At 40.5% G+C, this 27,505-nt stretch overlaps 1 protein-coding gene and 1 long non-coding RNA gene across 3 annotated transcripts; both read right to left on the reverse strand.

The window, feature by feature from the left end:
- Nucleotides 1-5,562: 5,562 nt before the first annotated feature.
- On the reverse strand, nucleotides 5,563-10,809 carry LOC134310016 (uncharacterized). Of its 2 annotated transcripts, XR_010011259.1 has the most exons (9): nucleotides 10,720-10,809; nucleotides 10,415-10,579; nucleotides 9,909-10,101; nucleotides 9,716-9,771; nucleotides 8,200-8,300; nucleotides 7,931-8,029; nucleotides 6,416-6,521; nucleotides 5,987-6,040; nucleotides 5,563-5,904 (listed from the first exon to the last, which is right to left on the reverse strand). It is a non-coding gene; the product is annotated as an uncharacterized LOC134310016 (long non-coding RNA). The 2 variants fall into 2 exon arrangements; XR_010011260.1 differs by lacking the exon at nucleotides 8,200-8,300.
- Nucleotides 10,810-12,972: 2,163 nt separating this feature from the next.
- LOC134310717 (dynein axonemal heavy chain 3-like) lies at nucleotides 12,973-27,255 on the reverse strand. Its single transcript, XM_062992343.1, has 9 exons — nucleotides 27,182-27,255; nucleotides 24,165-24,260; nucleotides 22,962-23,139; nucleotides 22,476-22,536; nucleotides 20,108-20,255; nucleotides 19,838-20,024; nucleotides 17,810-18,005; nucleotides 15,182-15,307; nucleotides 12,973-13,099 (listed from the first exon to the last, which is right to left on the reverse strand). The coding sequence occupies exons 2-9, from the start codon at nucleotides 24,231-24,233 to the stop codon at nucleotides 12,973-12,975; spliced, it is 1,092 nt and encodes a 363-aa protein (XP_062848413.1). The 5' UTR covers nucleotides 24,234-24,260; nucleotides 27,182-27,255.
- Nucleotides 27,256-27,505: the final 250 nt, after the last annotated feature.

The raw sequence follows: 27,505 nt of genomic DNA on the forward strand, positions 1-27,505 counted from the left end.
ACACACACACTCTCACACACACACTCACACACTCACTGTACACACACTCACACACACACACACACATACGGGTTTTTATGTCTTATCAGGCCTCTACTCGCCAAACCAGTTAAAACGTGGTTTAGAGGGACCCACCCTTCCCTTTGCTTTAAAGAGATGCTGAATACATCAAACATTTTGTTTTTTAACACAGAACTCAAATATCACTTTAGTTTTCTTTTACACTTTTACGCTTAATATTTGAACCTGACTGTATGCTTGCTTATGAGGACATGCTGGAAAGCTCCCACCTACGCCAAGAATGTGGTCTGTGGGATCATACCCGCTTTACTAGGACACTGATTTAACAACACACAAACATGGACACTTCACTGTATTAGAAGGACAAAGATGCTTTACTGGTTCATGACTATACACAAACACAAACATGACTGCTTGGTGCATTGTCAAGACACGTGATTAAGCAGAACAGGTCCAAATCTCAAGACACAATATACACTATATTGGTAAAAGTATTCGATCATCCACCTTCACATGCATATGAACTTGAGTTCATCCTGAAAAACTTACCATTACGTATTATTTGGGTGGTGGATCATTCTCAGCACTGCAGTGACACTGACATGGTGCTGGTGTGTTAGTGTGTGTTGTGCTGGTATGAGTGAATCAGACACAGCAGCGCTGCTGGAGTTTTTAAACACCGTGTCCACTCACTGTCCACTCTATTAGACACTCCTACCTAGTCGGTCCACCTTGTAGATGTAAAGTCAGAGACGATCGCTCATCTATTGCTGCTGTTTGAGTCGCTCATCTTCTAGACCTTCATCAGTGGTAACAGGACGCTGCCCACGGGGCGCTGTTGGATGGATGTTTTTGGTTGGTGGACGATTCTCGGTCCAGCAGTGACAGTGAGGTGTTTAAAAACTCCAGCAGCGCTGCTGTGTCTGATCTACTCATACCAGCACAACACACACTAACACACCACCACCATGTCAGTGTTACTGCAGTGCTGAGAATCATCCACCACCTAAATAATACCTGCTCTGTGGTGGTCCTGACCATTGAAGAACAGGGTGAAAGGGGGTAACAAAGCATGTAGAGAAACAGATGGACTACAGTCAGTAATTGTAGAACTACAAAGTGCTTCTATATGGTAAGTTTTTCAGGATGAACTCAGGTTCATATGCGAGTGAAGGCAGGTGAGCAAATACTTTTGGCAATATAGTGTATACAGCACTGAACTCCAACTTCAAAATTAACAATATCCTTAAAACTCAAAGGATCTTTAAAACAGCTACTATGCTGCTGGGAAAAACCCTTTTTTTAGATTCCCAAATAAAAAACAAAACTACACAATGGAAACAAAACTACACTGGCATCTCTACAAAAACATTCTTTAGTTAGACTGGGTTTTTCTTTTAAATGTGACCCCTCTATTTCTAACCAAATCTCTGAAATGTTGTACAGTTCGGCTGGCTAACACAGGCTCCTCAGCATCCTTGCACTGCTGACATTCTGCCAAGGTGGCCAGTTTTCCTTTGGTTATATGAGGCTTAAAATGTTTCATCACAGCCATCACTTCCTGTTTAGAGCACATCGTTCGTGTCTTCTTTCTCGGGTTTTCAATCTCAGCTGCAACACTGTCATTGCACACTGGCAAAAAAAAAAAAAAAAAAAAAATACAAAAAATAGCTGCATTAATTTAGCATTTAATGCAAAATGCTATACTATTACAAAAGGTCATTACTATTGTTTAAAATACACTGACTGGACAAAAAAATACACAAATATTTGGTTGGACCGCCATTAGCTTTGATTACGGCACACATTCGCTGTGGCATCGTTTCCACAAGCTTCTGCAACGTCAAACATTTATTTCTGTCCAGAGTTGCATTAATTTTTCCCCAAGATCTTGTACTGATGATGGGATATTTGGACCACTGCACAAAGTCTTCTCCAGCACATCCCAAAGATTCTCAATGGGGTTCAGCTCTGGATGTCTCATGCTCCCTGAAGCTCTCTTTCACAATCTGAGCCCGATGAATCCTGGCATCATCATCTTGGAATATGCCCGTGCCATCAGGGAAGAAAAAATCCATTGATGGAATAACCTGGTGGTTCAGTATATTCAGGTAGTCAGCTGACCTCATTCTTTGGGCACATAACGTTGCTGAACCTGGACCTGACCAACTGCAGCGACCCCAGATCATAGCACTGCCCCCACAGGCTTGTATGGTAGGCACTAGGCATGATGGGTGCATCACTTCAGCCGCCTCGCTTCTTACCCTGATGCGCCCATCACTCTGGAACAGGGTAAATCTGGACTCATCAGACCACATGACCTTCTTCCATTGCTCCAGAGTCCAATCTTTATGCTCCCTAGCAAATTGAAGCTGTTTTTGCCGGTTAGCCTCACTGACGAGTGGTTTTCTGAAGGTTACACAGCTGTTTAGTCCCAATCCCTTGAGTTCCCTTCACATTGTGCGTGTGGAAATGCTCTTACTTTCACTATTACACTATTTCCACATGGTTAACAAATGAGAAGATACTCACTGCATCAGTTAGGGTTAAATAACTTGTTGCTAGCTGAAACAATCACCCATGCAGTAATTATCCAATGGGGAAACTCTTACCTATTTGCTTAGATAAATCTAGGTGGTGACCTTTTTTTTGGCCAGGCAGTGTATTTGTGATGATAATAAAAATCTAAATTAAGATTAATAAATTTAATTCATAGTAGCTTCCCACTTATAAGAGAAACAGCCTAAGGTCAAATAAATAACACATTTAAAGAGCATCTATAAAAAAACATTCTCTCTTTTCTACATGTAGTACTAGTCTCAGCCCAACTGATAAAACCGCATAATGCATGATAACCACAACTCACATAATGTTTGTTGTTATGTAAACATATGATTGTGAAAATAACTGTGGTCAACTTAAATAACTGCAATCAGGTAATTTTGTAGATAAACATACATTTTAACAGTACATTAAAACAATGGTGCACATCGTCTTTATTTAACAGCACACAAACCTTACAAGACAAGATATTTTTTGAATAAACACCTTGATTTAAAAAAAAACAAAAACAACAAAAAATTAAAAACAAACAAAAAAAAAAAAAAATCAATAAAAATAACAGAATATGAAATACCATTAAAGTCTCCAGCAGCACTGTTTGTATCTGTCTGGGTCTTCTGAAAGCCTATAAAAAAGGTAATTCTACTAATCAGTAAATCACCATTTATTCCATTTTAACCTATTCATTAATGGTCAGGACCCCCACAAGGCCACCACAGAGCAGGTATTATTTGGGTGGTGTATCATTCTCAGCACTGCAGAAACACTGACATTGGTGAGGGTATGTTAGTGTGTGTTGAGCTGGTATGCATGAATCAGACAAGGCAATGCTGCTAGAGCATTTGAACATCTCACCGTGTGTATACATGCACTTAAATAATCCGATTATGAACAGAGTTCTGCGGTTTCCATTTTTTAGGATTTTAACGTCATGTTTTACACTTTGGTTACATTAATGTTAGACACGTTAGTTATTCATTACACAAGTTATCAGTACACAGGTTTATATCAAACACATCCGTGGACAATTTTGTATCTTCAGTTAATCTGACCACATTGTTGGACTGTGTGAGGAAACCGGAGCTCTCGGAGGAAGGTTCATATTTGCTTAAGCGTATAGATGCATACCTTCAATCTCAATGTCATCAAGTGATTTGCCCTGTAGATCAGGGAGACACCCTTTTTCCATGGCCAGTAAGAGTTTGGATATTTTAGCCAACTGGGTTGTTGCTTCTGGAAGCCTGTAATATTCACGGTGCACACGAATGTCATGTCCCAAAAAGTCTGCAACTTGATCCAATTCATTGTTTTTTAGATGAAGAATTTGTGAGAGAGTGGCCACATGTTTACACAAGTGTGTTGATCGGAGATGATCTGGATTTTGAGCACCACACTGAATTGCATAGAGTCTCAGACAGTCCTGGCCTCTGTAATGACTCAAACAGCTGGGTCTGGCAAACAAGTAGCAGTTGGCATCCTGAACCCCACACGCCTTTCTTTGGCTAACCAAAAGAGTCAGAGCATCTACCATGTCTGGTGCGAGAAGGACAGCAACCTTGCGCCGCCTTTTGCCTTTGATCTCAACTCTGCTAAAATGGCTGCAGAGTTTCTGTTTAAATTTAGAAAGGCCAACTGCGACATCTTTATGGAGAAGAGTGTTATCTCTTCCTGGGAAGCTTTTTAGATGCATCTTGGAGACTTCTCCAGCACGTCTTCGGTTAATTATTCGTGCAAGTGTAGTTTTAGCAAGCTCTGCATAGCTTTGTGTCGATGGCATCTTTTTCAGGTTTTCAGATGCTCCAGCTGCTGCTGTCTCCAGGTGTTTGTGAAGAAGCTGAACATCGTGAGTGAAAGGCAGGGTTGATGGCTTGTTGAATTTTGCTTCATTTAGTGTGCCTAAAGCTGTATGTGAGATTAGCTCTGACCATTTGGTGGTATACAGCTTTTGGAATGTCTCAGTTGACCTGATTAACTGATCGTCTTCAGCCATTAAAGCCCTACAGTGAATGATCTCACATACCTTCTGCAAAGTGTGCCCCAATTTCAGTGCCAGACTCGGTGTTTGGTAGAAGTTCTTTTCTTCGTCATAGCCTGACACCTTTTTGACGGCCTGAATAACTTTTGAAAAATGTGCAGGTTTGACAGCTTCTTCCAGGCTGTGTATAGAAGATTCACTGCACAAAGTAATCAAAAACCTCCCAATTTCACGGAGCTTTTGTCGAACATAATCATATTTGGTAGGTCATTGCCATGCTTGTTGAAAAAAGACTGCGCCAGCTGGAGTATGCAGAAGTCATTGCGTACTACAGAAGCAATCTCATCCTGCTTCATTGCACTCAAGAGCTTCCAAACGCCCTGGGAGATCTGGTGTGAGAATGTAGACTCTGCCAGAGCAGCCAGACCCAAAACCTTGGTTCTTCCCTGCTGTTTGCTTACTACACCTGGCTTTGAGGAACATCTTCTTACATGTCGCCAGAGGTCTTTACGCACGAACATCCCTTTGCAATACATGCAGTGCACAAATTGCTTTGAATCACAAGCTCTGTTAGGTCTTCGTTTTATTTTAAGAAACCCACTTCCTCTCTGTAAAACCTCTGAATTATGCTGATAGTTACCCTTGTTTCTCATTTTTTCCAGCAAACTTTTACGTTCTTTTGAGTATTTTGGAAATGACAGTGCTTCTGCAACTTCAACTTCTTTCATGTGCGTTTTTAAGTGGCGAGAAATTTTGGACTGTGGTTTCCCACAAATGTAACAGTAGTTTTTTTTGTTTTCTGAACAAGAAATTACGGATGACTGAAGACCCTTTTCAGCATTATCCACTGCATCCTCCTGTCCTGTCACTGATATGGCCTGGAAATCAGTCTCACTACCTGCACCCCTCACATTTAAGAGCTGTTCCCTTGCAGGATTTACACTGACTGAACTGGTTGGACCCAAGTCATATGCTCCTTTGTCTAAAGCTGCAGCTTCTGATGACCGCATGACAACAGAGTTTGATTTGACCTTAACTTTACTTGCAGATACATCTTCAAATTCACTGGTGCTGTCTGATTCATCATCCGAGTCTACATTTGTCAACTGCTCCTCATAACAAAACTCAGATTCTTCATTCAAACAAGCTTCTTCCCGATCTTTCAGGCACGGTTTGCCATTGCCTTTGCTTGCATAATTTGGGACCAACTTCAAAGTGTTGTTTTGAGCCTTCTTTCCACATTCTATTGCAAATTCCACTGAACTGTCTGATTCACTGTCTGACTCTGGCACATATTCTTCTTCTGATAGTGACCTATCCTCATCAGAACTAGAATTCCTTTCCTCCTAGTATCAGAAAATAGAAGATCACTAAACCACACTGTATTAAATGGTAACAATTTACAAAACAAACTGTAAAAATACTTACCCTTGGCACCAGATCTGTATGATCTTTTTCTAATTTTTCAAAAACAACAGCAAACTACAAGAGAGAAAAAAAATAAAGCTTATTAAAGAACAAAATTATGCTTAGAAAATAAAATTAAGAACACACATCAAGTGCAGCCTTTAAAATAGTTCAAAACACCAAAAGCAGTTCAGTGTTTATTGGAAACTGGATATCTTAAATTGGTAAAGAGGCTAAATAATAGAGATAATAAGTATTAAAACATGTTTTATAGATTTTGAAACAAGATGAGCATATCCACCAATTGCCAAACATTTTTAACAAATGGAATATCAAAAATATCAATCAGACAAAAAAGAATACCAACTTACTCTAAAATAAAGACATATCAATTAAAGAATACAAATAGCCACTTGCTTTTTAAAGATCTAACCAATGACTGTTACTGACCTTTACATCTCAGACCAATCCACTTGAGTGATGCAACAGGTCCAACACATGCAACACATTTGTTCATGCTTGAAACAGTCACAAGGACCATCTCATGTTTACAGTTCTGCTGACAAAACAGAAAAATCTCAGAAAATATGTTCAACTGTAGACTATCAGTTTAAAAGGCTGTAATCAAGTAATCAAACAAACAACTATTTAAATCTATTAAATTCATTGTACGCCATTTAAAACAGTGGTTAAAATTTGGATCTTTATAATATGGGCCCTTCAATATAACCACATTCATTGTCTAAACCGCTTCATCCTTTACAAGGTTGAGGGAGAGCCGGTGACATAGGGAGCAAGGCAGGAAAAACCCTACACAGGGCGCCAATCTATCGTAGAACACACACACACACTCACATTCATACACATTCACACACTTGGGCCCCTCAATTAACCTAAAGCATGTCTTTGGACTGTGGAAGGAAACCGAAGTACCCAGAGAAAACCTTTATGGACACATGAAGAACATACAAACTCCACAAAGAAAGGACCCAGGTCACTTCACCTGGAAATTGAACCCAGGCCTTCTTGCTGTGAGGCAACAGTGCCAACCACTAAGCCACCGTGCTGCCCAGAGGGAACTTTACTAACCTCAGTTCGATATGGACTTGACTTCATCCTAAAAAAACTTACCATATAGAAGCTCTTTGTAGTTCTACAAGTACTGACTGTAGTCTATCTGTTTCTCTATGTACTTTTTAAAACTGCTTTCATGCTGTTCTTCAATGGTCAGGACCTCCACAGGACCACCACAGAGCAGGTATTATTTAGGTGGTGGATGATTCTCAGCACTGCACTGACACTGACATGGTGGTGGTGTGTTAGTGTGTGTTGTGCTGGTATGAGTGGATCAGACACAGCAGCGCTGCTGGAGTTTTTAAACACCGTGTCCACTCACCGTCCACTCTATTAGACACTCCTACCTAGTCGGTCCACCTTGTAGATGTAAAGTCAGAGACGATCGCTCATCTATTGCTGCTGTTTGAGTCGCTCATCTTCTAGACCTTCATCGGTGGACACAGGACGCTGCACACGGGGCGCTGTTGGGTGGATATTTTTGAGTTGGTGGACGATTAACACACCACCACCATGTCAGTGTCACTGCAGTGCTCCACCACCTAAATAATAGCTGCTCTGTGGTGGTCCTGTGGGGGTCCTGACCATTGAAGAACAGAGTGAAAGCAGGTTTAAAAAGTATGTAGAGAAACAGATGTACTACAGTCAGTAATTGTAGAACTACAAAGTGCTTCTATATGGTAAGTTTTTCAGGATGAACTCAAGTTCATATACGTGTGAAGGCAAGTGAGCGAATACTTTTGGCAATATAGTGAATATATATTCTTTTTCCAAACTTTACATGCATTTTTTTTTCATTTGTAAAAATCAGACTAGTGGTGAAAAGGCCTTTACTCTGTAACATGCCTGTAAACATGTCCCAATATCCACAGCACAGCTTTTCTGAATTACCTTTAGCGTCCCTTCTCTTGGAACCTGCTGCTCCTCAAGCTGCGATGGGTCCTTAACTGTCAGCAGTGGGTTAGTTGTGACCAGAGTCTCAGCCATGTTCTAGAAATAGAAATAGTCCCACACTTGGTCTGGCAAGAACAGAAACTGATGGAACTACAATGGAAAATGGATTGCCCTGCCATGTTAAATAAAACTTAAGCTTAATCAGTAACTAAAAGACATTCATCTAAACAGATATCAATGGGTCCTTAAGAATTTATTTGTAATACCTATGTATTAGTATGTACATGCAAATGACCGGTGTCATCTCTTTGACAGGTGAATGGGTCACTATTGTGGCACTGGGAGAGGGTCCTTCTTCAGGAACAACCTAACAGTTTTATAGACAGGACACCACATGTACCATTGATTAGTTGTGATTGTTTATGCTCCTGCATGATCACTGTCATTTACTAAAATGGTGTGGCATCACATTTTTCCAGATGACCTCTCGTGTCTCTTTTTCTGAGGCCAGTGTATGCTGCTGCTTAAGCTGCAACTGGTCTGTCTCAGTCAGCAGTGGGTTAGGCCTGACCAGAGCATTAATCTTAGCCAATTTCTGGAAACAGACATTAAAATCAGAAATATAGCTTCACACTTGATCAGGCAGGATTGCAAAAAAAAAACCTTTTTAAACAGCAATAACCCCTCACTGTTTTTACAATTTATAGTGAAATCATTAAATCATTAAGAGAAATCATTGCTTGGTAGTAATTGTGTAGAGTTCTTTGGTGTAGAGTGCTTTAAAAAGCAGGTCAGAGCTTTACATAACCTGGCACACACACACAATCTTAGTAAATACAGCTGTTTTTAGTAAGTACTTAAGTTCTTACATATATGATTTCTCTCACACATGGTCATAAAAGGATGCACATGGTCAGCAACAATACTCAGGTAGCCGGTGTTGTTCAAATGATTCTCAATTAGTATCAAGGGTCCCAAAGTGTGCCAAGAAAATACATACCCCCACCATTACACCACCACCACTACAAGCCTGAACCGTTGGTACAAAGCAGGATGGATCCATGCTTTCATGTTTACGCCAAATTCTGACTCAAACATCTGAATGTTGCAGCAGAAATTAAGACTCATCAGACTAGGCACCATTTTCCCAGTCCATCACCCATTTTTGGTGAACCAGTGCCAACTGTAGCCTCAGTCGCCCATTCTTAGCTGACAGGAGTGGCACCCAGTGTAATCTTCTGCTGCTGTAGCCCGGCTGCTTTATGATTTGACATGTTGTGCATTCAGAGATGCTTTTCTGCATACTTCATTTTAACTAGTGGTTATTAGAGTTATTGTTAGCTTTTCTATCAGTTCTCTAATTTGTGATAACTTTAGAAAAAGACGTCCCTCGAGACCACAATTCTGTCATACACAACACACAGATCCTAACAATAATATAAACTGATAAACTTTTGCAGAGTCCCCATTAACCACCGAGTGCCTACAAAGCAGACCTGTGCCCCACACAAACTAGCACACACACACAAGATCTTAGTAAACACTGCAGTTCCAGTAAGTACTAAAGTCCTTATATAGATGCTTTCTGTCACACACAGCGACATGCACTGATCTTTCACTCACTGTGAACTAATACTCTTCAGCTATTTTTTAGCATGTTCTTATTAGACACACTGTACTCACAAGACAGGTCCTGGCTATACACAACTTAAATACACAGAATAAATACATTCAATAGAAAATACCTGAGAACTAAGAACTAGGTATTCTAAATAAACCCACCTGATCTGCTGCATCAGCTGTTCTTGAGGTTGCAGTTGGTCTTTCTTATTTGCTGTCTGTAAATATTAGTCATAAGAATCAATGTGGAGGTTTTAAAACAATACTATAAATAAATGACAGCATGCAATTATGGGTGTTATTGTAGCACAAGTTACCTTGTTTTAATTCACAATGAGTGTAAATCTTTAAATACCTTGCATCTCCATGGCCATTCAGAGTCACCGTAGTTGTATGTAATCTCTTCTTTAGGACTAATGCTCCTTGTTGCAAATAAACACAGATGGGGTTTCCCCTCTACTGTGATTGTTTTCATTTTGCTGTTTGGGCTAACATGATCATCATTCACCAGTCTTCCAAGAGAGTCATCTTCCTTAGCAGCATCAACACTGAAACATATAAACACAGCATAAGAGATCACATTTAGTGCTAGAACCTGAACCTCAATGGGAAATCATTTTTAAAAAGTAGCATCAGCATGGTACACTGACTGGCCACTTCATTAAGATCACCTGAAGAACAGAGTCAAAGGGGGCTAACAAAGTATGTAGAGAAACTGATGGACTACAGTCTGTGATTGTAGAACTACAAAAAGCTTCTGTATGTGGAACTGATAAAATGGACAATAAGTGTAGAAACAAAGAGGTGGACTTAATAAAGTGATCAGTGTACAGCTAAAGAGGAGTATAATATCAAACATACCAAACAAGCTTTCCATTGCTAACCCAAATTCAAACATGAAGACTTTCAGGGCATCATGATATATTTTCAGTCTGCTGTCACATTCATGTTTGCTTATTAGTTCCCCTCTGTATTCCATAAGAAAATCTCCCTTCTCAAAAGAGAGGCAGCTGAACACTCCACGACCTACAGGGGAAAACAGAGAACATGTTAAGCTTGCATTTTCCTGTCCTGGACCTCCTTGTTGCTAATAGCAATCACCACATCAGATCACATTCATTTAAATACAACAATTAAATGCATTCAAAACATTAATATTGAATTACCTTGATCTGAATGTATATATTTTACATCAAACCCATTTTTGTCTTTACAAGCAGATGTAAAATATGCAGCCTCTTCTTTTGGATGAAGCCGTTTCCTTCTCAGCTCCCTGGCAGCCATCTTGCATAATGGTTCTACTCCTCCTAGCAAATCAAATCAGTGTTAAAACGTATTTTGTTCTTTTCATATCATAAAATGCACTGACAGGTAAGTTAACTAATTTAATTCAAAGCACATAAACAGTATAAGACAACCATCCTATAAGGACAACCAGGTGAAAAAGTGTGAGTGAAAGTGCACTGCTGTCATCTGAGATGGGGTCACTTACACTATATTACCAAAAGTATTTGCTTGAGTGAGTCCCATTCTTAATCCATAGGGTTTAACATGATGTCGGCCACCCTTTGCATTGTGCTCGGTGATGTGAGGCTTGGATGCAGCTGCTCGACCATGGAAACCCGTTCCATGAAGCTCTACACACTGTTCTTCAGCTCATCTGAAGGCCACATGAAGTTTGGAGGTCTGTAGTGATGGACTCTGCAGAAAGTTGGTGACCTCTGTGCACTATGTTCCTCAGCATCCGCTGACCCGCCCGGTCATTTTACGTGGTAACACTTGGTGGCTGAGTCGCTGTCGTTCCCAATCACTTCCACTTTGTTATACAAGCACCGACAGTCGACTGTGGAATATTTAGTAGTGAGGAAATTTCACCACTGGACTTGTTGCACAGGTGGCATCACGGTACCACGCTGGAATTCACTGAGCTCCTGAGAGCGACCCGTTCTTTCACTAATGTGTGTAGAAGCGTCTGCATGTCAAGGTGCTCGGTTTTATACACCTGTGGACATGGAAGTGATCGGAACACCTGAATTCAATGATTTGGAGGGTGAGTGAATACTTTTGGCAATATAGTGTATTTGTTTTGCACATATTCGGCACAACAAACCTTATAAAACAACAGAGAATGGCTAAACTGGTACATAAGGTGACAAACAGCTTTCTCCCATCTGAAAAACATTGCCAGAGTGCATCCATTTTTAACTCAACATGCTGAGAAACTGATTCATGCTTTTATTTCAAGTAGACTAGACTAGCCTTTACTACCTGTTCCCCCAAACTTTGGAACATCTCACCTTACAATATTAGAGACTCAGTGGACATTTTTAAACGACAACTTATTATATTCCTCTTTAATTGAGTTTATAATTAGTCAGACACCTTATTTTATGTTATCATTTATTATTTATTCTATTATTTTATTTAAATTTTGCCGAATTTTTAAATTAGTTGTATTTACTTGCTGGACTTTGCATATCTATTACTTCTTTTTATTTTACTTTTTGATTTTTTTACACTGTAAAGCACTTTGAGCTGCATTCCCAAGGTATGAAAGGTGCTATATAAATAAAGTTTATCATTATTATTATTACTATTATTATTATTAATATTATTGTATTTGGACACAACAAACCCCATAAACAATACAGAATGGCTAAACTGGCACTCACCCAGCCACAGCAAATCCCATCTACATCAATGTGTAGCTAATAATACAGAGTTAGGCTGTTTACTTAAGAATTTAATAAAAAAAAAAAAAAAAGATACATCAGAGTAAATGTGTGTTCTACAAGATTCAATGTACAGCTTTAAAGCCATTAAATCATTATAGTAATGAAGTGTGCAGTTTAAAGTGACTATGTACCAAAGTTACAGGTGTATCTCAATAAATTACAATATAATCGAAAACTTAATTTATTTCAGTAATTCAATTAAAAAGTCAAACTCATATATTATATATAGTCATTACAAACAGAGTGGTCTATCTCAAGCGTTTATTTCTTTTAATGTTACATACTTTTCAGTAGGCCAACATTTCTGTATTAAAAATATATTTTTTAATTGGTCTTATATAATATTCTTAATTTTCATCATAAACATTAAAGCAAATCAAGTAAATACTTGAAATATATCACTCTGTTTGTAATGAATCTATATGTTATATGAGTTTTATATGGAATTACTGAAATAAATGAACTTTTGGATGATATTGTAATTTATTAAGATGCACCTGTAGCTTCATGCTACTTTCACTTTAAATACTATATATAGATATGCTAGCGTCAATTATCATTAAAGACCTCATGAAAACTTATTTCTTACGTATGCACATCTAATACATCTATAAATGTTGATAAATTACACAAGACAAGAAAATAAGAATCGTAAAGTGTTTATAAAGTAATTTTCTTACCTGTTCATTCAATCTGTTCACTTGTTAATACGATGAGAAATTCGGTGTACGGCCATCTTTGCATGGTGGCGCTCCGACCAATGAGATGCGGCGATATACTTGATTGACAGCGCTTGTAGCCAATCACAGCTCTAGAAGCCAAACCGAAGCCCAGCCAATCAGCGGTCGCAAATCTTAACACTGAGGATACACAGGGGCAATACCAGGACCCAGAGCCGTAGATAGAGAGAGTTGCGACACTCCTTGATCTCGCCGCTACGCGGTCACGTGGTTCATGTAACCCTCAATAGTTCCAAACAAACCCGGCGCTGTCATGTTCTCAAATGGGACAGGCAGCAGTAAATGAAATATTAAACGGCAAATAATAAACATTTGTACAATTTCTGGGTATTTTCAACTGCGTTTACATTTACTGCATCTGCTTTAATGTCAATTTGGTATATAAAGTGGAAGATTGATGTTTATAATGACTTGTTAATAGGTCGTTCTTGTTAACACACAGTACATTATAATAGCATACATTACATAATGCGATATCATTAAGTAGTAGAGACAATATACAGTATAGACATTAAAGTTTTTTATGTTTTGTTTTTTGCATAAACTAATCTCCCTTCACTTTCCTGAGGATTCATAATAATAATCATTTTTGCTAAACACTAAGTCATGTGCTGGATTCATAAGGTTTACCTGCACTGAATGAACAGATTGATAAACACATTACCGTACCAAAAACATTATAGTGCAGGTACATGAAAAAGCATTCATTCATCTCTTATTTCATGAGTGATTAATAATTGATTCCTACATGTAATACATTAATGAATTCATTATGAATATGCACTAGTTCATTTTGTCTAATGTAAGTGGTGGACAAGGTAGACAAACCATGTAGTTGAGTTAAAGTAGAGATATCCAAGGTAACATATTACTCCAGTAAAAGTAGTAGTAAAAGTAAAAATACTCTTTACCTCCACTAAAGTACTAAACTAAATTTACCTTCAAATGTACTTAAGTATGAAAGTAAAAGTATAATGATTTATTGTGGTTCTAATGTTTTATGATCATTTCTGTAACAAGACTCTTGATTAATCAACTCATTTTAGGTGAAAAGACTCGTGTGTCATTAATTAAGCTTAACTGACTAAGCTAAATTGGGTTATACCTATTAATTAAGATAAACATGTAACATTTAGTGCTGAGCAAATGCTAAACAATAACAGTATTAAGTATATTAATGACATTAAATTCATAATTTTTTTAAAACAAAGCAACATACAGCTAAAAATGTTTGATAAGTAGTGGAAATGAATGAGGCTCTATGGGTTGTTTGGAACTATACAGAGCTCCACAACCCGGAAGCTGGGCAGAAAAAATGTCCCGCCCCCTTTCCAATGGTTCCCTATGGGAGTGTCGCCACTCTGTTCTCTCTACCGCTCTGCCAGGACCGGGCTACAGGGGGCGAGTGAGTGAGTTTGAGGTTAACACTGTGTTAAGCGGTTTTCATGGTTTTCTGGTGTATTGGGACCGGGAGTCTCTCTCACTTAGGGGAGAGCATCTACGGTGCAGGAATTATGAGGACACCGGCCCTGTCCTCATAATCCCAAATGTCCCGCTAATGTCGGTGCGTATTCAGGTGAAAAGTCCTTGTAAAGCACAAAAACCAACGCACACACACACACACACACACACACACACACACACACACACACACACACACACACACACAGGACTACACACAGCCATAAAACACTGACCATTGAAATGTTGGTAACCCTCATTATTTACCTCACCACACACTCACTAAACGGCACCTCTTCCTAAAGAACCTCAAACCCCGTCCTCAACTCACCAACATCCAGGTCAGATTACTTTAGATCTGCAGTGATGCAGTGATAGCTCAGTGGTTAGGGTACTGGACTAGTAATCAGAAGATTGCTGGTTCAATCCCTACCACCACAAAGTTGTCACTGTTGGGCCCCTGAGCAAGGCCCTTAACCCTCAACTGCTCAAAATCATGTTCAAATGTAAACGTAACAAGGCCCTGGGTTCGATTCCCATGTGTCCCATTATTTCTTTTATTGTTATTGTAGTTATAAAAACAGACTTCATGATGTGTATAAATGAAAAGTGAATATTTATACTACTCGATTAAGTAGATTAATTCATAAACACACACACACACACACACACACACACACACACACACTTACTTGTGGATGAGCTTATATCTGGTGATCTGACACTGACTGTGGATGAACTGTTGAAACTCAGTCGGCAGCAGCGGCAGATTCACCGAATAAAAATCATCCAAACACACGAACCTCAGATCAGAGAAACTACAGAGACAGAAAAACAACATATAACATATAACACATATAACACATATAACACATAACATATATAACATATAACATATATAACATTTAACACATATAACACATATAACACATATAACACATATAACACATATTATACAGTATTGTACACACGTTTCAGGCAGGTGTGTGTTAGTAGTTTATTTCTATTATCAATAGCTGGTTATCTGTGCCTATGTGTGTGTGCCTTGCACCCATTGAAAAGCTGGGATAGGCTCCAGCACCCCACCCCTGATTGGATAAGCGGTTAAGGAAGTGAGTGATTTCGGGAAGCCTCTCGTGGGAATTTTAAACAACCTGAAATTTGGTTATCCAGATTCTGTCCGTTAAATCTGAAATCTGTTAAATGGAGGTTCCACTGTACAGTGTATCACAAAAGTGAGTACACCCCTCACATTTCTGCAGATATTTAAGTATATCTTTTCATGGGACAACACTGACAAAATGACACTTTGACACAATGAAAAGTAGTCTGTGTGCAGCTTATATAACAGTGTAAATTTATTCTTCCCTCAAAATAACTCAATATACAGCCATTAATGTCTAAACCACCGGCAACAAAAGTGAGTACACCCCTAAGAGACTACACCCCTAAATGTCCAAATTGAGCACTGCTTGTCATTTTCCCTCCAAAATGTCATGTGATTTGTTAGTGTTACTAGGTCTCAGGTGTGCATAGGGAGCAGGTGTGTTCAATTTAGTAGTACAGCTCTCACACTCTCTCATACTGGTCACTGAAAGTTCCAACATGGCACCTCATGGCAAAGAACTCTCTGAGGATCTTAAAAGACGAATTGTTGCGCTACATGAAGATGGCCAAGGCTACAAGAAGATTGCCAACACCCTGAAACTGAGCTGCAGCACAGTGGCCAAGATCATCCAGCGTTTTTAAAGAGCAGGGTCCACTCAGAAAAGACCTCGCGTTGGTCGTCCAAAGAAGCTGAGTGCACGTGCTCAGCGTCACATCCAACTGCTGTCTTTGAAAGATAGGCGCAGGAGTGCTGTCAGCATTGCTGCAGAGATTGAAAAGGTGGGGGGTCAGCCTGTCAGTGCTCAGACCATACGCCGCACACTACATCAAATTGGTCTGCATGGCTGTCACCCCAGAAGGAAGCCTCTTCTGAAGTCTCTACACAAGAAAGCCCGCAAACAGTTTGCTGAAGACATGTCAACAAAGGACATGGATTACTGGAACCATGTTCTATGGTCTGATGAGACCAAGATTAATTTGTTTGGTTCAGATGGTCTCAAGCATGTGTGGCGGCAATCAGGAGGAGTACAAAGATAAGTGTGTCATGCCTACAGTCAAGCATGGTGGTGGGAATGCCATGGTCTGGGGCTGCATGAGTGCAGCAGGTGTTGGGGAGTTACATTTCATTGAGGGACACATGAACTCCAATATGTACTGTGAAATACTGAAGCAGAGCATGATCCCCTCCCTCCGGAAACTGGGTCGCAGGGCAGTGTTCCAGCATGATAATGACCCCAAACACACCTCTAAGACGACCACTGCTTTATTGAAGAGGCTGAGGGTAAAGGTGATGGACTGGCCAAGCATGTCTCCAGACCTAAACCCAATAGAACATCTTTGGGGCATCCTCAAGCGGAAGGTGGAGGAGCGCAAAGTCTCGAATATCCGCCAGCTCCGTGATGTCGTCATGGAAGAGTGGAAAAGCATTCCAGTGGCAACCTGTGAAGCTCTGGTAAACTCCATGCCCAGGAGAGTTAAGGCAGTTCTGGGAAATAATGGTGGCCACACAAAATATTGACACTTCAGGAACTTTCACTAAGGGGTGTACTCACTTTTGTTGCCGGTGGTTTAGACATTAATGGCTGTATATTGAGTTATTTTGAGGGAAGAATAAATTTACACTGTTATATAAGCTGCACACAGACTACTTTTCATTGTGTCAAAGTGTCATTTTGTCAGTGTTGTCCCATGAAAAGATATACTTAAATATCTGCAGAAATGTGAGGGGTGTACTCACTTTTGTGATACACTGTATATATATATAATATAATATAATAAATATAATATAATATAATATAATATAATATAATATAATATAATTAATATAATATAATTAATATAATATAATATAATATAATATAATATAATATAATATAATATAATTAATATAATATAATAATATAATATAATATAATAAATATAATATAATATAATATAATATAATATAATATAATTAATATAATATAATATAATATAATATAATATAATATAATATAATTAATATAATATAATATAATATAATATAATATAATATAATATAATATAATTAATATAATATAATATAATATAATATAATATAATAATATAATATAATTAATATAATATAATATAATATAATATAAAGTCCCAGTTATGCCACCATTGGTAAGCTGCTTTTTGGACACCAATCTTTATCAAATAAAACAAAAATGAACAAGAAACAGAAGATTTACTTGTTGATCCAAAGTTCCTGTAGGTGAAGCATCATGGGATTGACAGTAAAGAGGTGCTGGGTGTTCCAGATGTGAGCGTCTCGGTAGTTCTGATTCCAGGGAACCGGAGCACGGATCACACGCTGAGGAAACGAACGAGGAACGCTGGAGATGGACAAACGCTCTCGTTCCTTATGGTCCTCCAGGATATAATCCACTACCGACAGAAGAGAAGAGACGGAGTGAAAGAACGCTCGCTATATCACTGCTCCGAGAACGCAGTGTGGTCAGACGTACCTGAACATCACTGCTAACTGTTGGGTTTCTGGTGTATCAACCGCAGCCAGTGCTAACAGATAGAGGCTAACAGACAAAGGCTAACAGACAGACAGGAGCAAACAGACAGGAGCTAACAGACACAAGCTAACAGACAGGAGGGCTAACAGACAGGGCTAACAGACAGGAGGGCTAACAGACAGGAGCAAAGAGACAGAGACTAACAGACAGGCGCTAACAGATAGGAGCAAACAGACAGGAGCAAACAGACAGGGGCTAACAGACAGGCGCTAACAGATAGGAGCAAACAGACAGACGGGCTAAGAGACAGACAGGAGCAAACAGACAGGAGCTAACAGACACGAGCTAACAGACAGGAGGGCTAACAGACAGGGCTAACAGACAGGAGCAAAGAGACAGAGACTAACAGACAGGTGCTAACAGATAGGAGCAAACAGACAGACGGGCTAAGAGACAGACAGGAGCAAACAGACAGGAGCAAAGAGACAGGGGCTAACAGGCAAGGGCTAACAGGCAAGGGCTAACAGACAGGAGTTAACAAATAAGAACAAACAGACAGGGGCTAACAGACAGACAGAAGCAAACAGATGGGGCTAACAGACAGGAACAAACAGACAGAAGCTAACAGGAAAGAGCTAACAGACAGGGGCTAACAAACAGGCGCTAACAGACAGGGGCTAACAGACAGGAGTTAACAAATGAGAACTAACAGACAGGTGCTAACAGACAGGTGCTCACATGAGTCAGGTCAAAAACCAAACCAAAGTTCAAAAGCAAAACAGTCTCCACTGCAGGATCCACTGCTCCCTCTTAAATGTCCTGAGCATGACCTCTCAAACTAGGTGCAGCTGTGGATACTTAGCATGGGACCAATCACAGACAGGGGCATTGGCTTCAAACCTAAACAAAAACACCTCCAATATGAGCTCCTGGAGAGAGGGGCGTGGCACGTAAACATGGCTCCAGGAGCTCAAAGGGAGAGCGTGAAGATCTGAGCCGGTTTGACGAGGACCAGATTGTGACGGCTAGATGACTGGGTCAGAGCATCTCCAAAACTGCAGCTCTTGTGGGGTGTGTCCTGGTCTGCAGTGGTCAGTATCTATCAAACGTGTTATGCCTGATCGGTGAACATTTCTTGTATTTTTTTAAAAGTTTTCACTTTAAAACACTTTCACTTCAGTGTATTTTTACATTTACATTTACAGCATTTAGCAGATGCCATTATCCAAAGCGACTTACATTACAGTTACAGTGTACAGTCTGAGCAATTGAAGGTTAAGGGCCTCGCTCAAGGGCCCAACAGCAGCAACCTGTCAGTGGTGGGGCTTGAACCAGCGACCCTCTAATTACTGGTCCAGTACCTTAACCACTAGGCTACAGCTGGCCCTGTATTTTTATTACAAATAGTGATTTATTTCGTTACTGTATTGTTAAAACAGTTCGAAAAAATACTGAAACACAAATATATCATTTTAAAAATATTTAAATGAAAAACCGCCCTGGTGGTGCAGTGAGATATTCTGCTAGCACACCAGCGCCGAGATTCTGAACTCCTCGGTTCGAAAATCGCCGTTGCTGCCAGTCGGCAGGGCGCCATCTAGCGGGCGTAATCGGCAGTGCCTGCAGCAGACACTAATTGGCCACCGTGTCTGCTAGGGCGGGATGACCGGACTAAGTGGGTGGGGTCTTCAAACGCTGTAATTGGCAGATAGAGGCGCCTGTGCAGAATGCGCCCCCACTCTAGAGACTCACCGATGCTCTTGCGGATGCTGAAGTCGTAATCTCTGGCCACTTCCTCCAGGAGTCCAGCGTGCCGTGTTTGCGTTTCATCTTCACTAGAGCAGGCTGGAAGGAGCTGAAGAATGTTGGAAACGTGCTGAGGTGGCTGAGGGGCCAGCACGTCCTTCTGGATGCCCTCAGTGATGTAGTACATGTACCTCTGAAACAGACAGAAGCGGATTTAGAGGATTCAGATAGAGGGATGGATGGATGGACTAGGGGCTGAAGGCTTTGACCTCTGACCTCAAAGTCTTCCTGAGTAGGTTCTGTGTGGCTTCTATGTTCTTGCATCTCCTGAGCTTGCAGGATGTCTAGCTGCTGCTTTGGGGTTAAAGGTCGGCTTCCTGGGGTGTCTACCTTTCGATGACCTGCAGTGAGGGTGTGGTACCTGCTGTGAATAAAACACACACATAAACCTTGTTACCGTGTCCTGGGCATCCTCCTCCTGTCACCCCAACCTCCTACATGTCCTCCCTCATGGCATCCACCTTGACCTCCCTCTCCTCCTCCTGCCTGGTGACTCCATCATCAGCACACTTCACCCAAAATATCCATCCTGCCCTCTCCCTCTAATAAACTCGCTCCTAATCTTGTCCATCCTCGTCGTTCCAAATGAGAATCTCATCTTCATCTCTGCCGCCTTCTGTCTTTTAGTCAGTTCCATCACCTCCAAATCGTACAAAATAGCAGGTCTCACGACTGTCTTGTAAACTCTTCCTTTCACTCCTTCTATACTTCTATACCTTCTATACTACACCATCCACTTCACCAAATACCCCAAATATTTACACTCATCCATGTTCGACACCTCAACTCCTTGTAATTGAACCTTTCTGCCCCCCTCTCATATGCACACCTGTTCTCCATTTTATTCCCCTTCTCCCTAATGCACCTCCATCTCTCAAGGCTCTCCTCATCCTGCTCCTTACTCTCATTACATATCATCATGTCCTCTGTAATCAAGATGTTCCATCGAGACCTTGTCTGGAAAAGGACTCAGATCTGACCTTTGATGCAGTCCCACTCCTTCATCGTTTTACTGCACATCTCACCACGGTCACACTGACACTACTGACTCACTGTCCTTATACATACTGTATCTTGCACCAAACTCACATACACAGATCAGGCATAACATTATGACCACCTTCCTAATATTGTGTTGGTCCCCCTTTTGCTGTCACCTTTCTATCAGAACCAGCATGAACTCCTTCAGCAGTTTGATCTACAGGAGCTCGTCTGTTGGCCTTCGCTCCCCACGTGCATCAATGAGCCTCGGCCGCCCATGACCCTGTCGCCGGTTTACCACTGCACCTTCTTTGGACCAGTTTTAATAAATACTGACCCCTGCAGACCGAGACACACCCCACAAGACCTGCAGTTTTGAGAGATGCTCTGACCCAGTGGTCTCTCTCAGTGGTCATAATGTTATGCCTTGTCGGTGTATTTCTCTGACACGCCCAATTTTCTCATGCAGGACCACAGCTTCTCTCTCAGCTCCTCTATCATGAGCTTTCTCTAGATCTACAAACACACTGCAAACACAATACAACTCCTTCTGGCCTTTCCAAAACTAATCCATCAACCTTCTCCAAGCAAACATTACATCTGTGGCGCACTTTGCTGGCATGAAACCATATTGCTGCTCACAAATCCTCACATCTTCTCAACCTAGCTTCCACTACTCTTTCCCAGATCTTCATGCTATGGTTGATCAACTCTATCTTGCTGCGGTTTCTGCAGCTCACCACATCATCTTCATTCTTAAACATTCAGAACCATTATGCTTCTTCTCTCTCACATTTTGAGATTGCCTCTACTGGTATGTCATCGGAGCCAACAGCCTTTCCACTCCATCTGCCCTTGCTTTCTTCTTCTCTTTCTAATTTTCTTACTCATCAGCTCCTCAGTATACTCCTTCCACCTTCTCAGTAAACTTTCCTCATTGGTTAGCACATCTCCATCTTCTGCTTTGAATGTCCTTCTCAGCTCTGTTCCTCAATCTGGCCAATCAAAGTCATTTTCACTTCCTTTGTGTCCAACTTGCCTTTTCCATTTCTCTCTTTGCCTTACACCAGCTCTCTTTGTACTCCTGTCCATGCTCTTTGTCCCTCTGGAGATCCTTCTTAAACTTTCCACCACCACCAAGTCTCATTTTTTATTTCTCTGTTTCATTCCCTCACCACCTTTCATCGCCCAGTTGTCTCGCTCCCATTCATCACCACCCTGCTCCTGTCTCATCCGTTCTTTAAACTTCACATCTCAGTCTTCTTCCTTTACCCTCCACTATCTGATCTTTGGTTCTGCCCTAACTCTTTTCTTTACAGACCGCCAACCTTACAGTCTCCAATCTCTTTCAGGGAGCATCTTGTGCATAAGATCTAGTTTACCTGTGTGCACCTTCCCACCTACCTCTTATATATCCCAGTTTCTATTTAAAATGTGAGTTCACTACAGCTATTTCCATCCTTTCTGCAACATCTACCACCATCTGCCTTCCTCATTCCTACATCATGGCAACACCTCTTCATCACCCCATTATAGTAAATTGTGTTATTTGTGTGTGTATGGCTTGATGTGTGTGTATGATGTGTGTATGTGTAAGGGTTACCTGTGTGGTATGTCAGTAAGTCTCGGTCTCTTCTTGGTAGAAGCTGAACACCTCACAGACACTACAGACAGTTAAGGAGAATTGAACACAATCATATGTGCTTATATTGCATATGAGTGGCTGTGTGAGTGTGTGTACAGATACAGAACAGTTATGTGTGTTGGCAGTGGTAGCTCAGAGATTAAGGTACTGGGCCAGTAATTGGAAGGTCACTGGTTCTGGTGCCACCACTGTCATGTTGCCAATGTTGAGCACTTGTTCAAGAACCTTTAACCTCGATCCCTGGATTGTATTTGGTCAAAATCTTAAGTTACTTTAGATATAGGTGTGTGCTGAATCCCAAACATGTTATTGCACATGTGTGTGTAAGACTACAGGTGGTGTGTGTGTGTGTGTGTGTGTGTGTGTGTGTGTGTGTGTGTGGTTGTGTATAAGGATACATGAGTGTGTGTGTGTGTATGTGTGTGTGTGTATATATAAGGATACAGGAGTGTGTGTGTTTGCGCTGTAGCTGGGTGATCTTTAGATGTCGTGCCCGTGGGCTGTAGTTGTTGCCGATACACTCGCTGGGGGTCCTGTACTGTCTCTCATCCTTAAACGGAGCCGCCAGAGTCCAGGACGGGTTCTGCATGATGGGTGGAAAGTGTTTATTTTGCAGAACCATCTAGAAGGAAAAAGAAAAACCAGGTAACCCTGTAAATAGAGAAAGTTCTAGAATCTTCTCACCTGAACGTTCCACACTAAACTGGGTTTGATTCTCTCTAGATGCAGGTATGGAATCATCTCTAAATCACTTCAATACTTTCTACAATTCCTATATTGGGATTGTTTAAAGCTTATAACGTTTCGTTTAACTGTTTGATGGTAATAAAGTTAATTAAAAAGACGTTAATTTTGGTTCATTAGTAACTAACCGATCTGAGGAATGTGGGCTAATGAGTTCTGCTAAAGAGTGAACATTAGTAATCTTCATTAATAACATGTTTATTTATCATTTTTACTTATTTGAAAGTGTTGTTAAATGTTTATATAAACTTCTAGTGGAGAAAAGTCTAATAAAAGTTTGTTTTTGTAGTTAATTGTGTCCGTTGATTCAAATTTAGTGATTCATTCTAAGTGATTCAGATTCACTGATTCAAATGTACCGATTCAGACTCTGATTCAGTGAGTCGGCGGTTCTGTTATTATAAACTGGTCGCTGCTTTGTGACTCGTTTATTCAGTTTGCAGCTGAAATGGTATAAATTTGTATGTTCTCTGTATTTGAATGTAAAAACTTTGCAGACTAAACTGGGTTTGATTCTCTCTAGATGTGTCACTAAGGCGAGTTTGTCCAGCTCCGACCTGCAGTAACATTTACAGTTTAGTGCAAAAGTTTGGAGCCCTGGTTACATCTCATCAACTTTACATTTTAAATCATCTACATGAAACTAAATCTGCACATTTTAATGCACAATTACTGTTTTCACTAAATATAACATTTATGATTTATTTTTTATATTTATATAATTTATTACATTCAGCAAGTAAACAAAACTTGAAGATTTAAATGTGCAGAAGTTCGTTTCCTGTAGAGGAAACTTTTACTTTTTCACTAAGAAAATCAACAAAACATAGAATTGAACCAGGGGTTCACAAACTTTAGCAGTAAAGGATCCAGCTGCAGATCCTCATGATTGTAGATCCTCACCTGGTACAGATCAGAATGTATCTGGGATGGTGACTGGGGGAGGGAGGGCAGTTCAGATGAACGCTTCATACTGTGAGATACTGAGACGTCCAGTATCTAGGAGAACACGGGAACATAAACACACACACACGTATATTTATAAACCAGTTGCACTTGTGCTACAGATTATGGAAAGATAACCAGACTTTCTCCTTCATGTTCTTCATGTGTTCACCTGCATTGGTGCAAATAAAATGACCTGAGACACAACAGGAAGACAAGGAACTGGTTTAGCAGGTGGTGGCTACAGACAAATACTCTCTCCTTATCCTTCCTGACTGATTCTTCTCTAGTTTTGCGTTTGCTAGTCTCCTTGTCACTACTGGTAGCATGAGGTGGTACCTGTAGCTCTTTCAGGTTACACAGGTAGTCCAGCTCCTCCAGGATGGCACATCCATACGTGCTGTTGCAAGAAGGTTTGCTGTGTCTCCCAGCACAGTCTTAAAAGCATAGAGGAGATACCAGGACACAGGCCGTTACAGGAGGAGAGTAGGACAGGGCCGTAGGAGGGCATCAACCCAGCAGCAGGACCAGAAACAAGAGGAGCAATGCCAGAGCCCTACACAGTGACCTCCAGCGGGTTACTGGTGTGCATGTTTCTGAGCAAACTGTCAGAAACCGACTCCATGAGGGTGGCTTGAGAGCTTGATGTTATCTTTTGGGACCTGTACTCACAGCACAGCACCATGCAGATCGATTGGCATTCGCTAGAGAACACCACAACTGGCAGGTCCATCATTGGTACCCTGTTCTATTCACAGATGAGAGCAGGTTCACGCTGAGCAGATGTGACAGACATAAAAGAGTCTGGAGACACTGTGGTGAACGTTATGCTGCAGCATGACCGGTTTGGTGGTGGGTCAGTGATGGTCTGGGGAGGCACAAACCTCCACGTGATAGCCAACGGTAACCTGAATGTTGTTAGGTACCGAGATGAAATCCTCAGAGCCATGGTCAGACCTTACACTGGTGCAGTGAGCCCTGGGTTCCTCCTGGTGCAGGACAATGCCCGGCCTCCTGTGGCCAGACTGTATGGGTGATTAAATTCACAGAAACTGGATGAGTCCAGTGTTGCCAACTCCTCAGTAAGGAAAGTAGCTATTGGCTGTCCTAAAAGTCGCTAAATGACATCATCGCCTAATTTGCATAAGCTTCCCGATTTGCATGTGATTGACGCTGTAGAATAGAGGAACAACGTTGTGGGAGAGACAAAAAGTGGGTAAAACACACCCTAAATATGTTTAGAACTTCAAATGAACTTTCTTCTGTTGATTCTCGGTTTGTTTTTCTCGTCAGTGAAACAGGCCATCACTATTCAACCCCCCGGTACGTAGAAACACAGCGTGAAACTCTGGTGGCCGACTGAAACGTGTGTGGCCGACTTTTTTAGAAAGTACGGTGCTAGAACACCATTAATCATTTCCGTGCACTTTGTCCTGTGGATTCTGAAGTGAGTAGCAGCGGTGGAGTCTTGAGGAAGCAGCTTTACATGCTTCCCCAATGTGATCGGCTATTCGGGAGAGAGCTGTAATAAAAAAAGCGTAACATGCATGAACGTACTAACAGCTGGACACAGAAACACTAAATTTCTCTCTGTTATTACAGGTTATAAGCATCTCTGTTCTGTCTGGGTCAACTAGGGATTTTTGTATCTGTTGGTCCTGGATTTTGTAAAGTTGCTTTGAGACAATGTCTGTTGTAAAAAGCGCTATATAAATAAAGTTGACTTGACTTGACTTTACCACGTCGTATCAGTTAATCGCTTCTCACGTCCATGAACTAAAGAAAACAACAACTGCGACAAACACGTCCCGTCTTCTTATCACTGATATTATAGCTGATCGATGCTTTTTACATAAAAACAAACATCTGTAACAGCAGCACAAATCCCCACAGTTAATCTACACGCTCCATAATCACATCACTGCTCTTTACGTTTGTTGTGTAACGCCCATCGTTGATGACGCAGGCTTGGTTCCCAAACACACTGGTGGAAACGCTTGTGAGGCTGACCGCCTTGTGAGTGCTTTGGGACCGGGGGGGGGAGGGGCTCACGGCAGGACCCGCTGCTTGTTGAGGACGGTAACTGCAGAACGATGTGTGCTTTCACGTCAGAGTCTCCCAGAAAAATTCCAGAAACACCAGAAAAATTCACTAGGTTTGTCTCTAGTCGCTTTTTTGAAAAAGAAAAAAAAGTCGCTACAGGGGTCTGAAAACTCGCTAAGTTGGCAACACTGGATGAGTCTATGATTTCAATGTTTTACTCTGATTTTCGGTATGAATTTGAGGTCTAGCCCTCCATGGGTTGATGATTTCAGTTTCCATTGACTGTTGTTGTGTCATTTTGTTCCTATTCTTTTTTATTCTTCTAATTACACAATTTATATCAGTAAAGATTTTCAACCTGAATCTTCCGTCCATCGAGATCCGATGTGTGATTTAAGTCTCTCTTCATTCTTTCCTGAGCAGTTTATTTGAAATGACTGATTCTTTATCATTAGTGGAGGAGCATGTTTTGAAATCTGTCCAGGTAGGATTTTATCCTTTTAATCTTTCCACTGGTGGATGATGGAACCAGTTGTACTAACTGGGATGTTGAAGGTGCTGCTGTGGCTCTGTAGCTTTGTGTTGTTTAATAACTTCATTCTCAAGAACTTTAGCAGCTTCTTCACCTTTATCAGGATTAATACTAATATGACTAATATGTGAAGTGGATTTTTACTCTGAAAGTGTATCAAACATTAAAAAACTAAAGTGGTTTAGGTATTTTTTCTCACTGTATATAAATACAACTTCATAAGTTCTTAATAAACAGCTTTTCAATGTCAGTAAAAACTATTAACATTACAGAGTAAAAGTTTATGGTTTAGTAAATTTAAATACAAATACATAGTTGAAGACACTGTAGTGAATCTAATTAATAAAATTAAACACATTAAAGACGTTTCCTCTAATGTAAGAGTAAAATGTATTCATACCGGTACAAGAGTGAAGCTCTGGAGCTGCTGTGGTTCTGGAACTGCTGTTTACATCCGAACATTCAGTCTCAGCGTTACCAACAGTGTAATTACATAGCAACAGAGAGAGAACAGTGTATACAATCAACCTGAATTCAAATCTAAACATGCTGTAATAACTGTACTGCTGTTTATAACTCAATATTTCATCACTATAACAACAGTGCTGATGTTTATAAATAAATTTTCATTCACTATAATAACCTGTGAAAATGTGGATAAAACCGTCACATTATCTGACTTGTACAGTTTTACACCTGATACTGACTCAGTTAGTGCACTAAC

This window comes from Trichomycterus rosablanca, chromosome 3 (assembly GCF_030014385.1).
Source record: "Trichomycterus rosablanca isolate fTriRos1 chromosome 3, fTriRos1.hap1, whole genome shotgun sequence".
Classification (NCBI taxonomy): domain Eukaryota; kingdom Metazoa; phylum Chordata; class Actinopteri; order Siluriformes; family Trichomycteridae; genus Trichomycterus; species Trichomycterus rosablanca.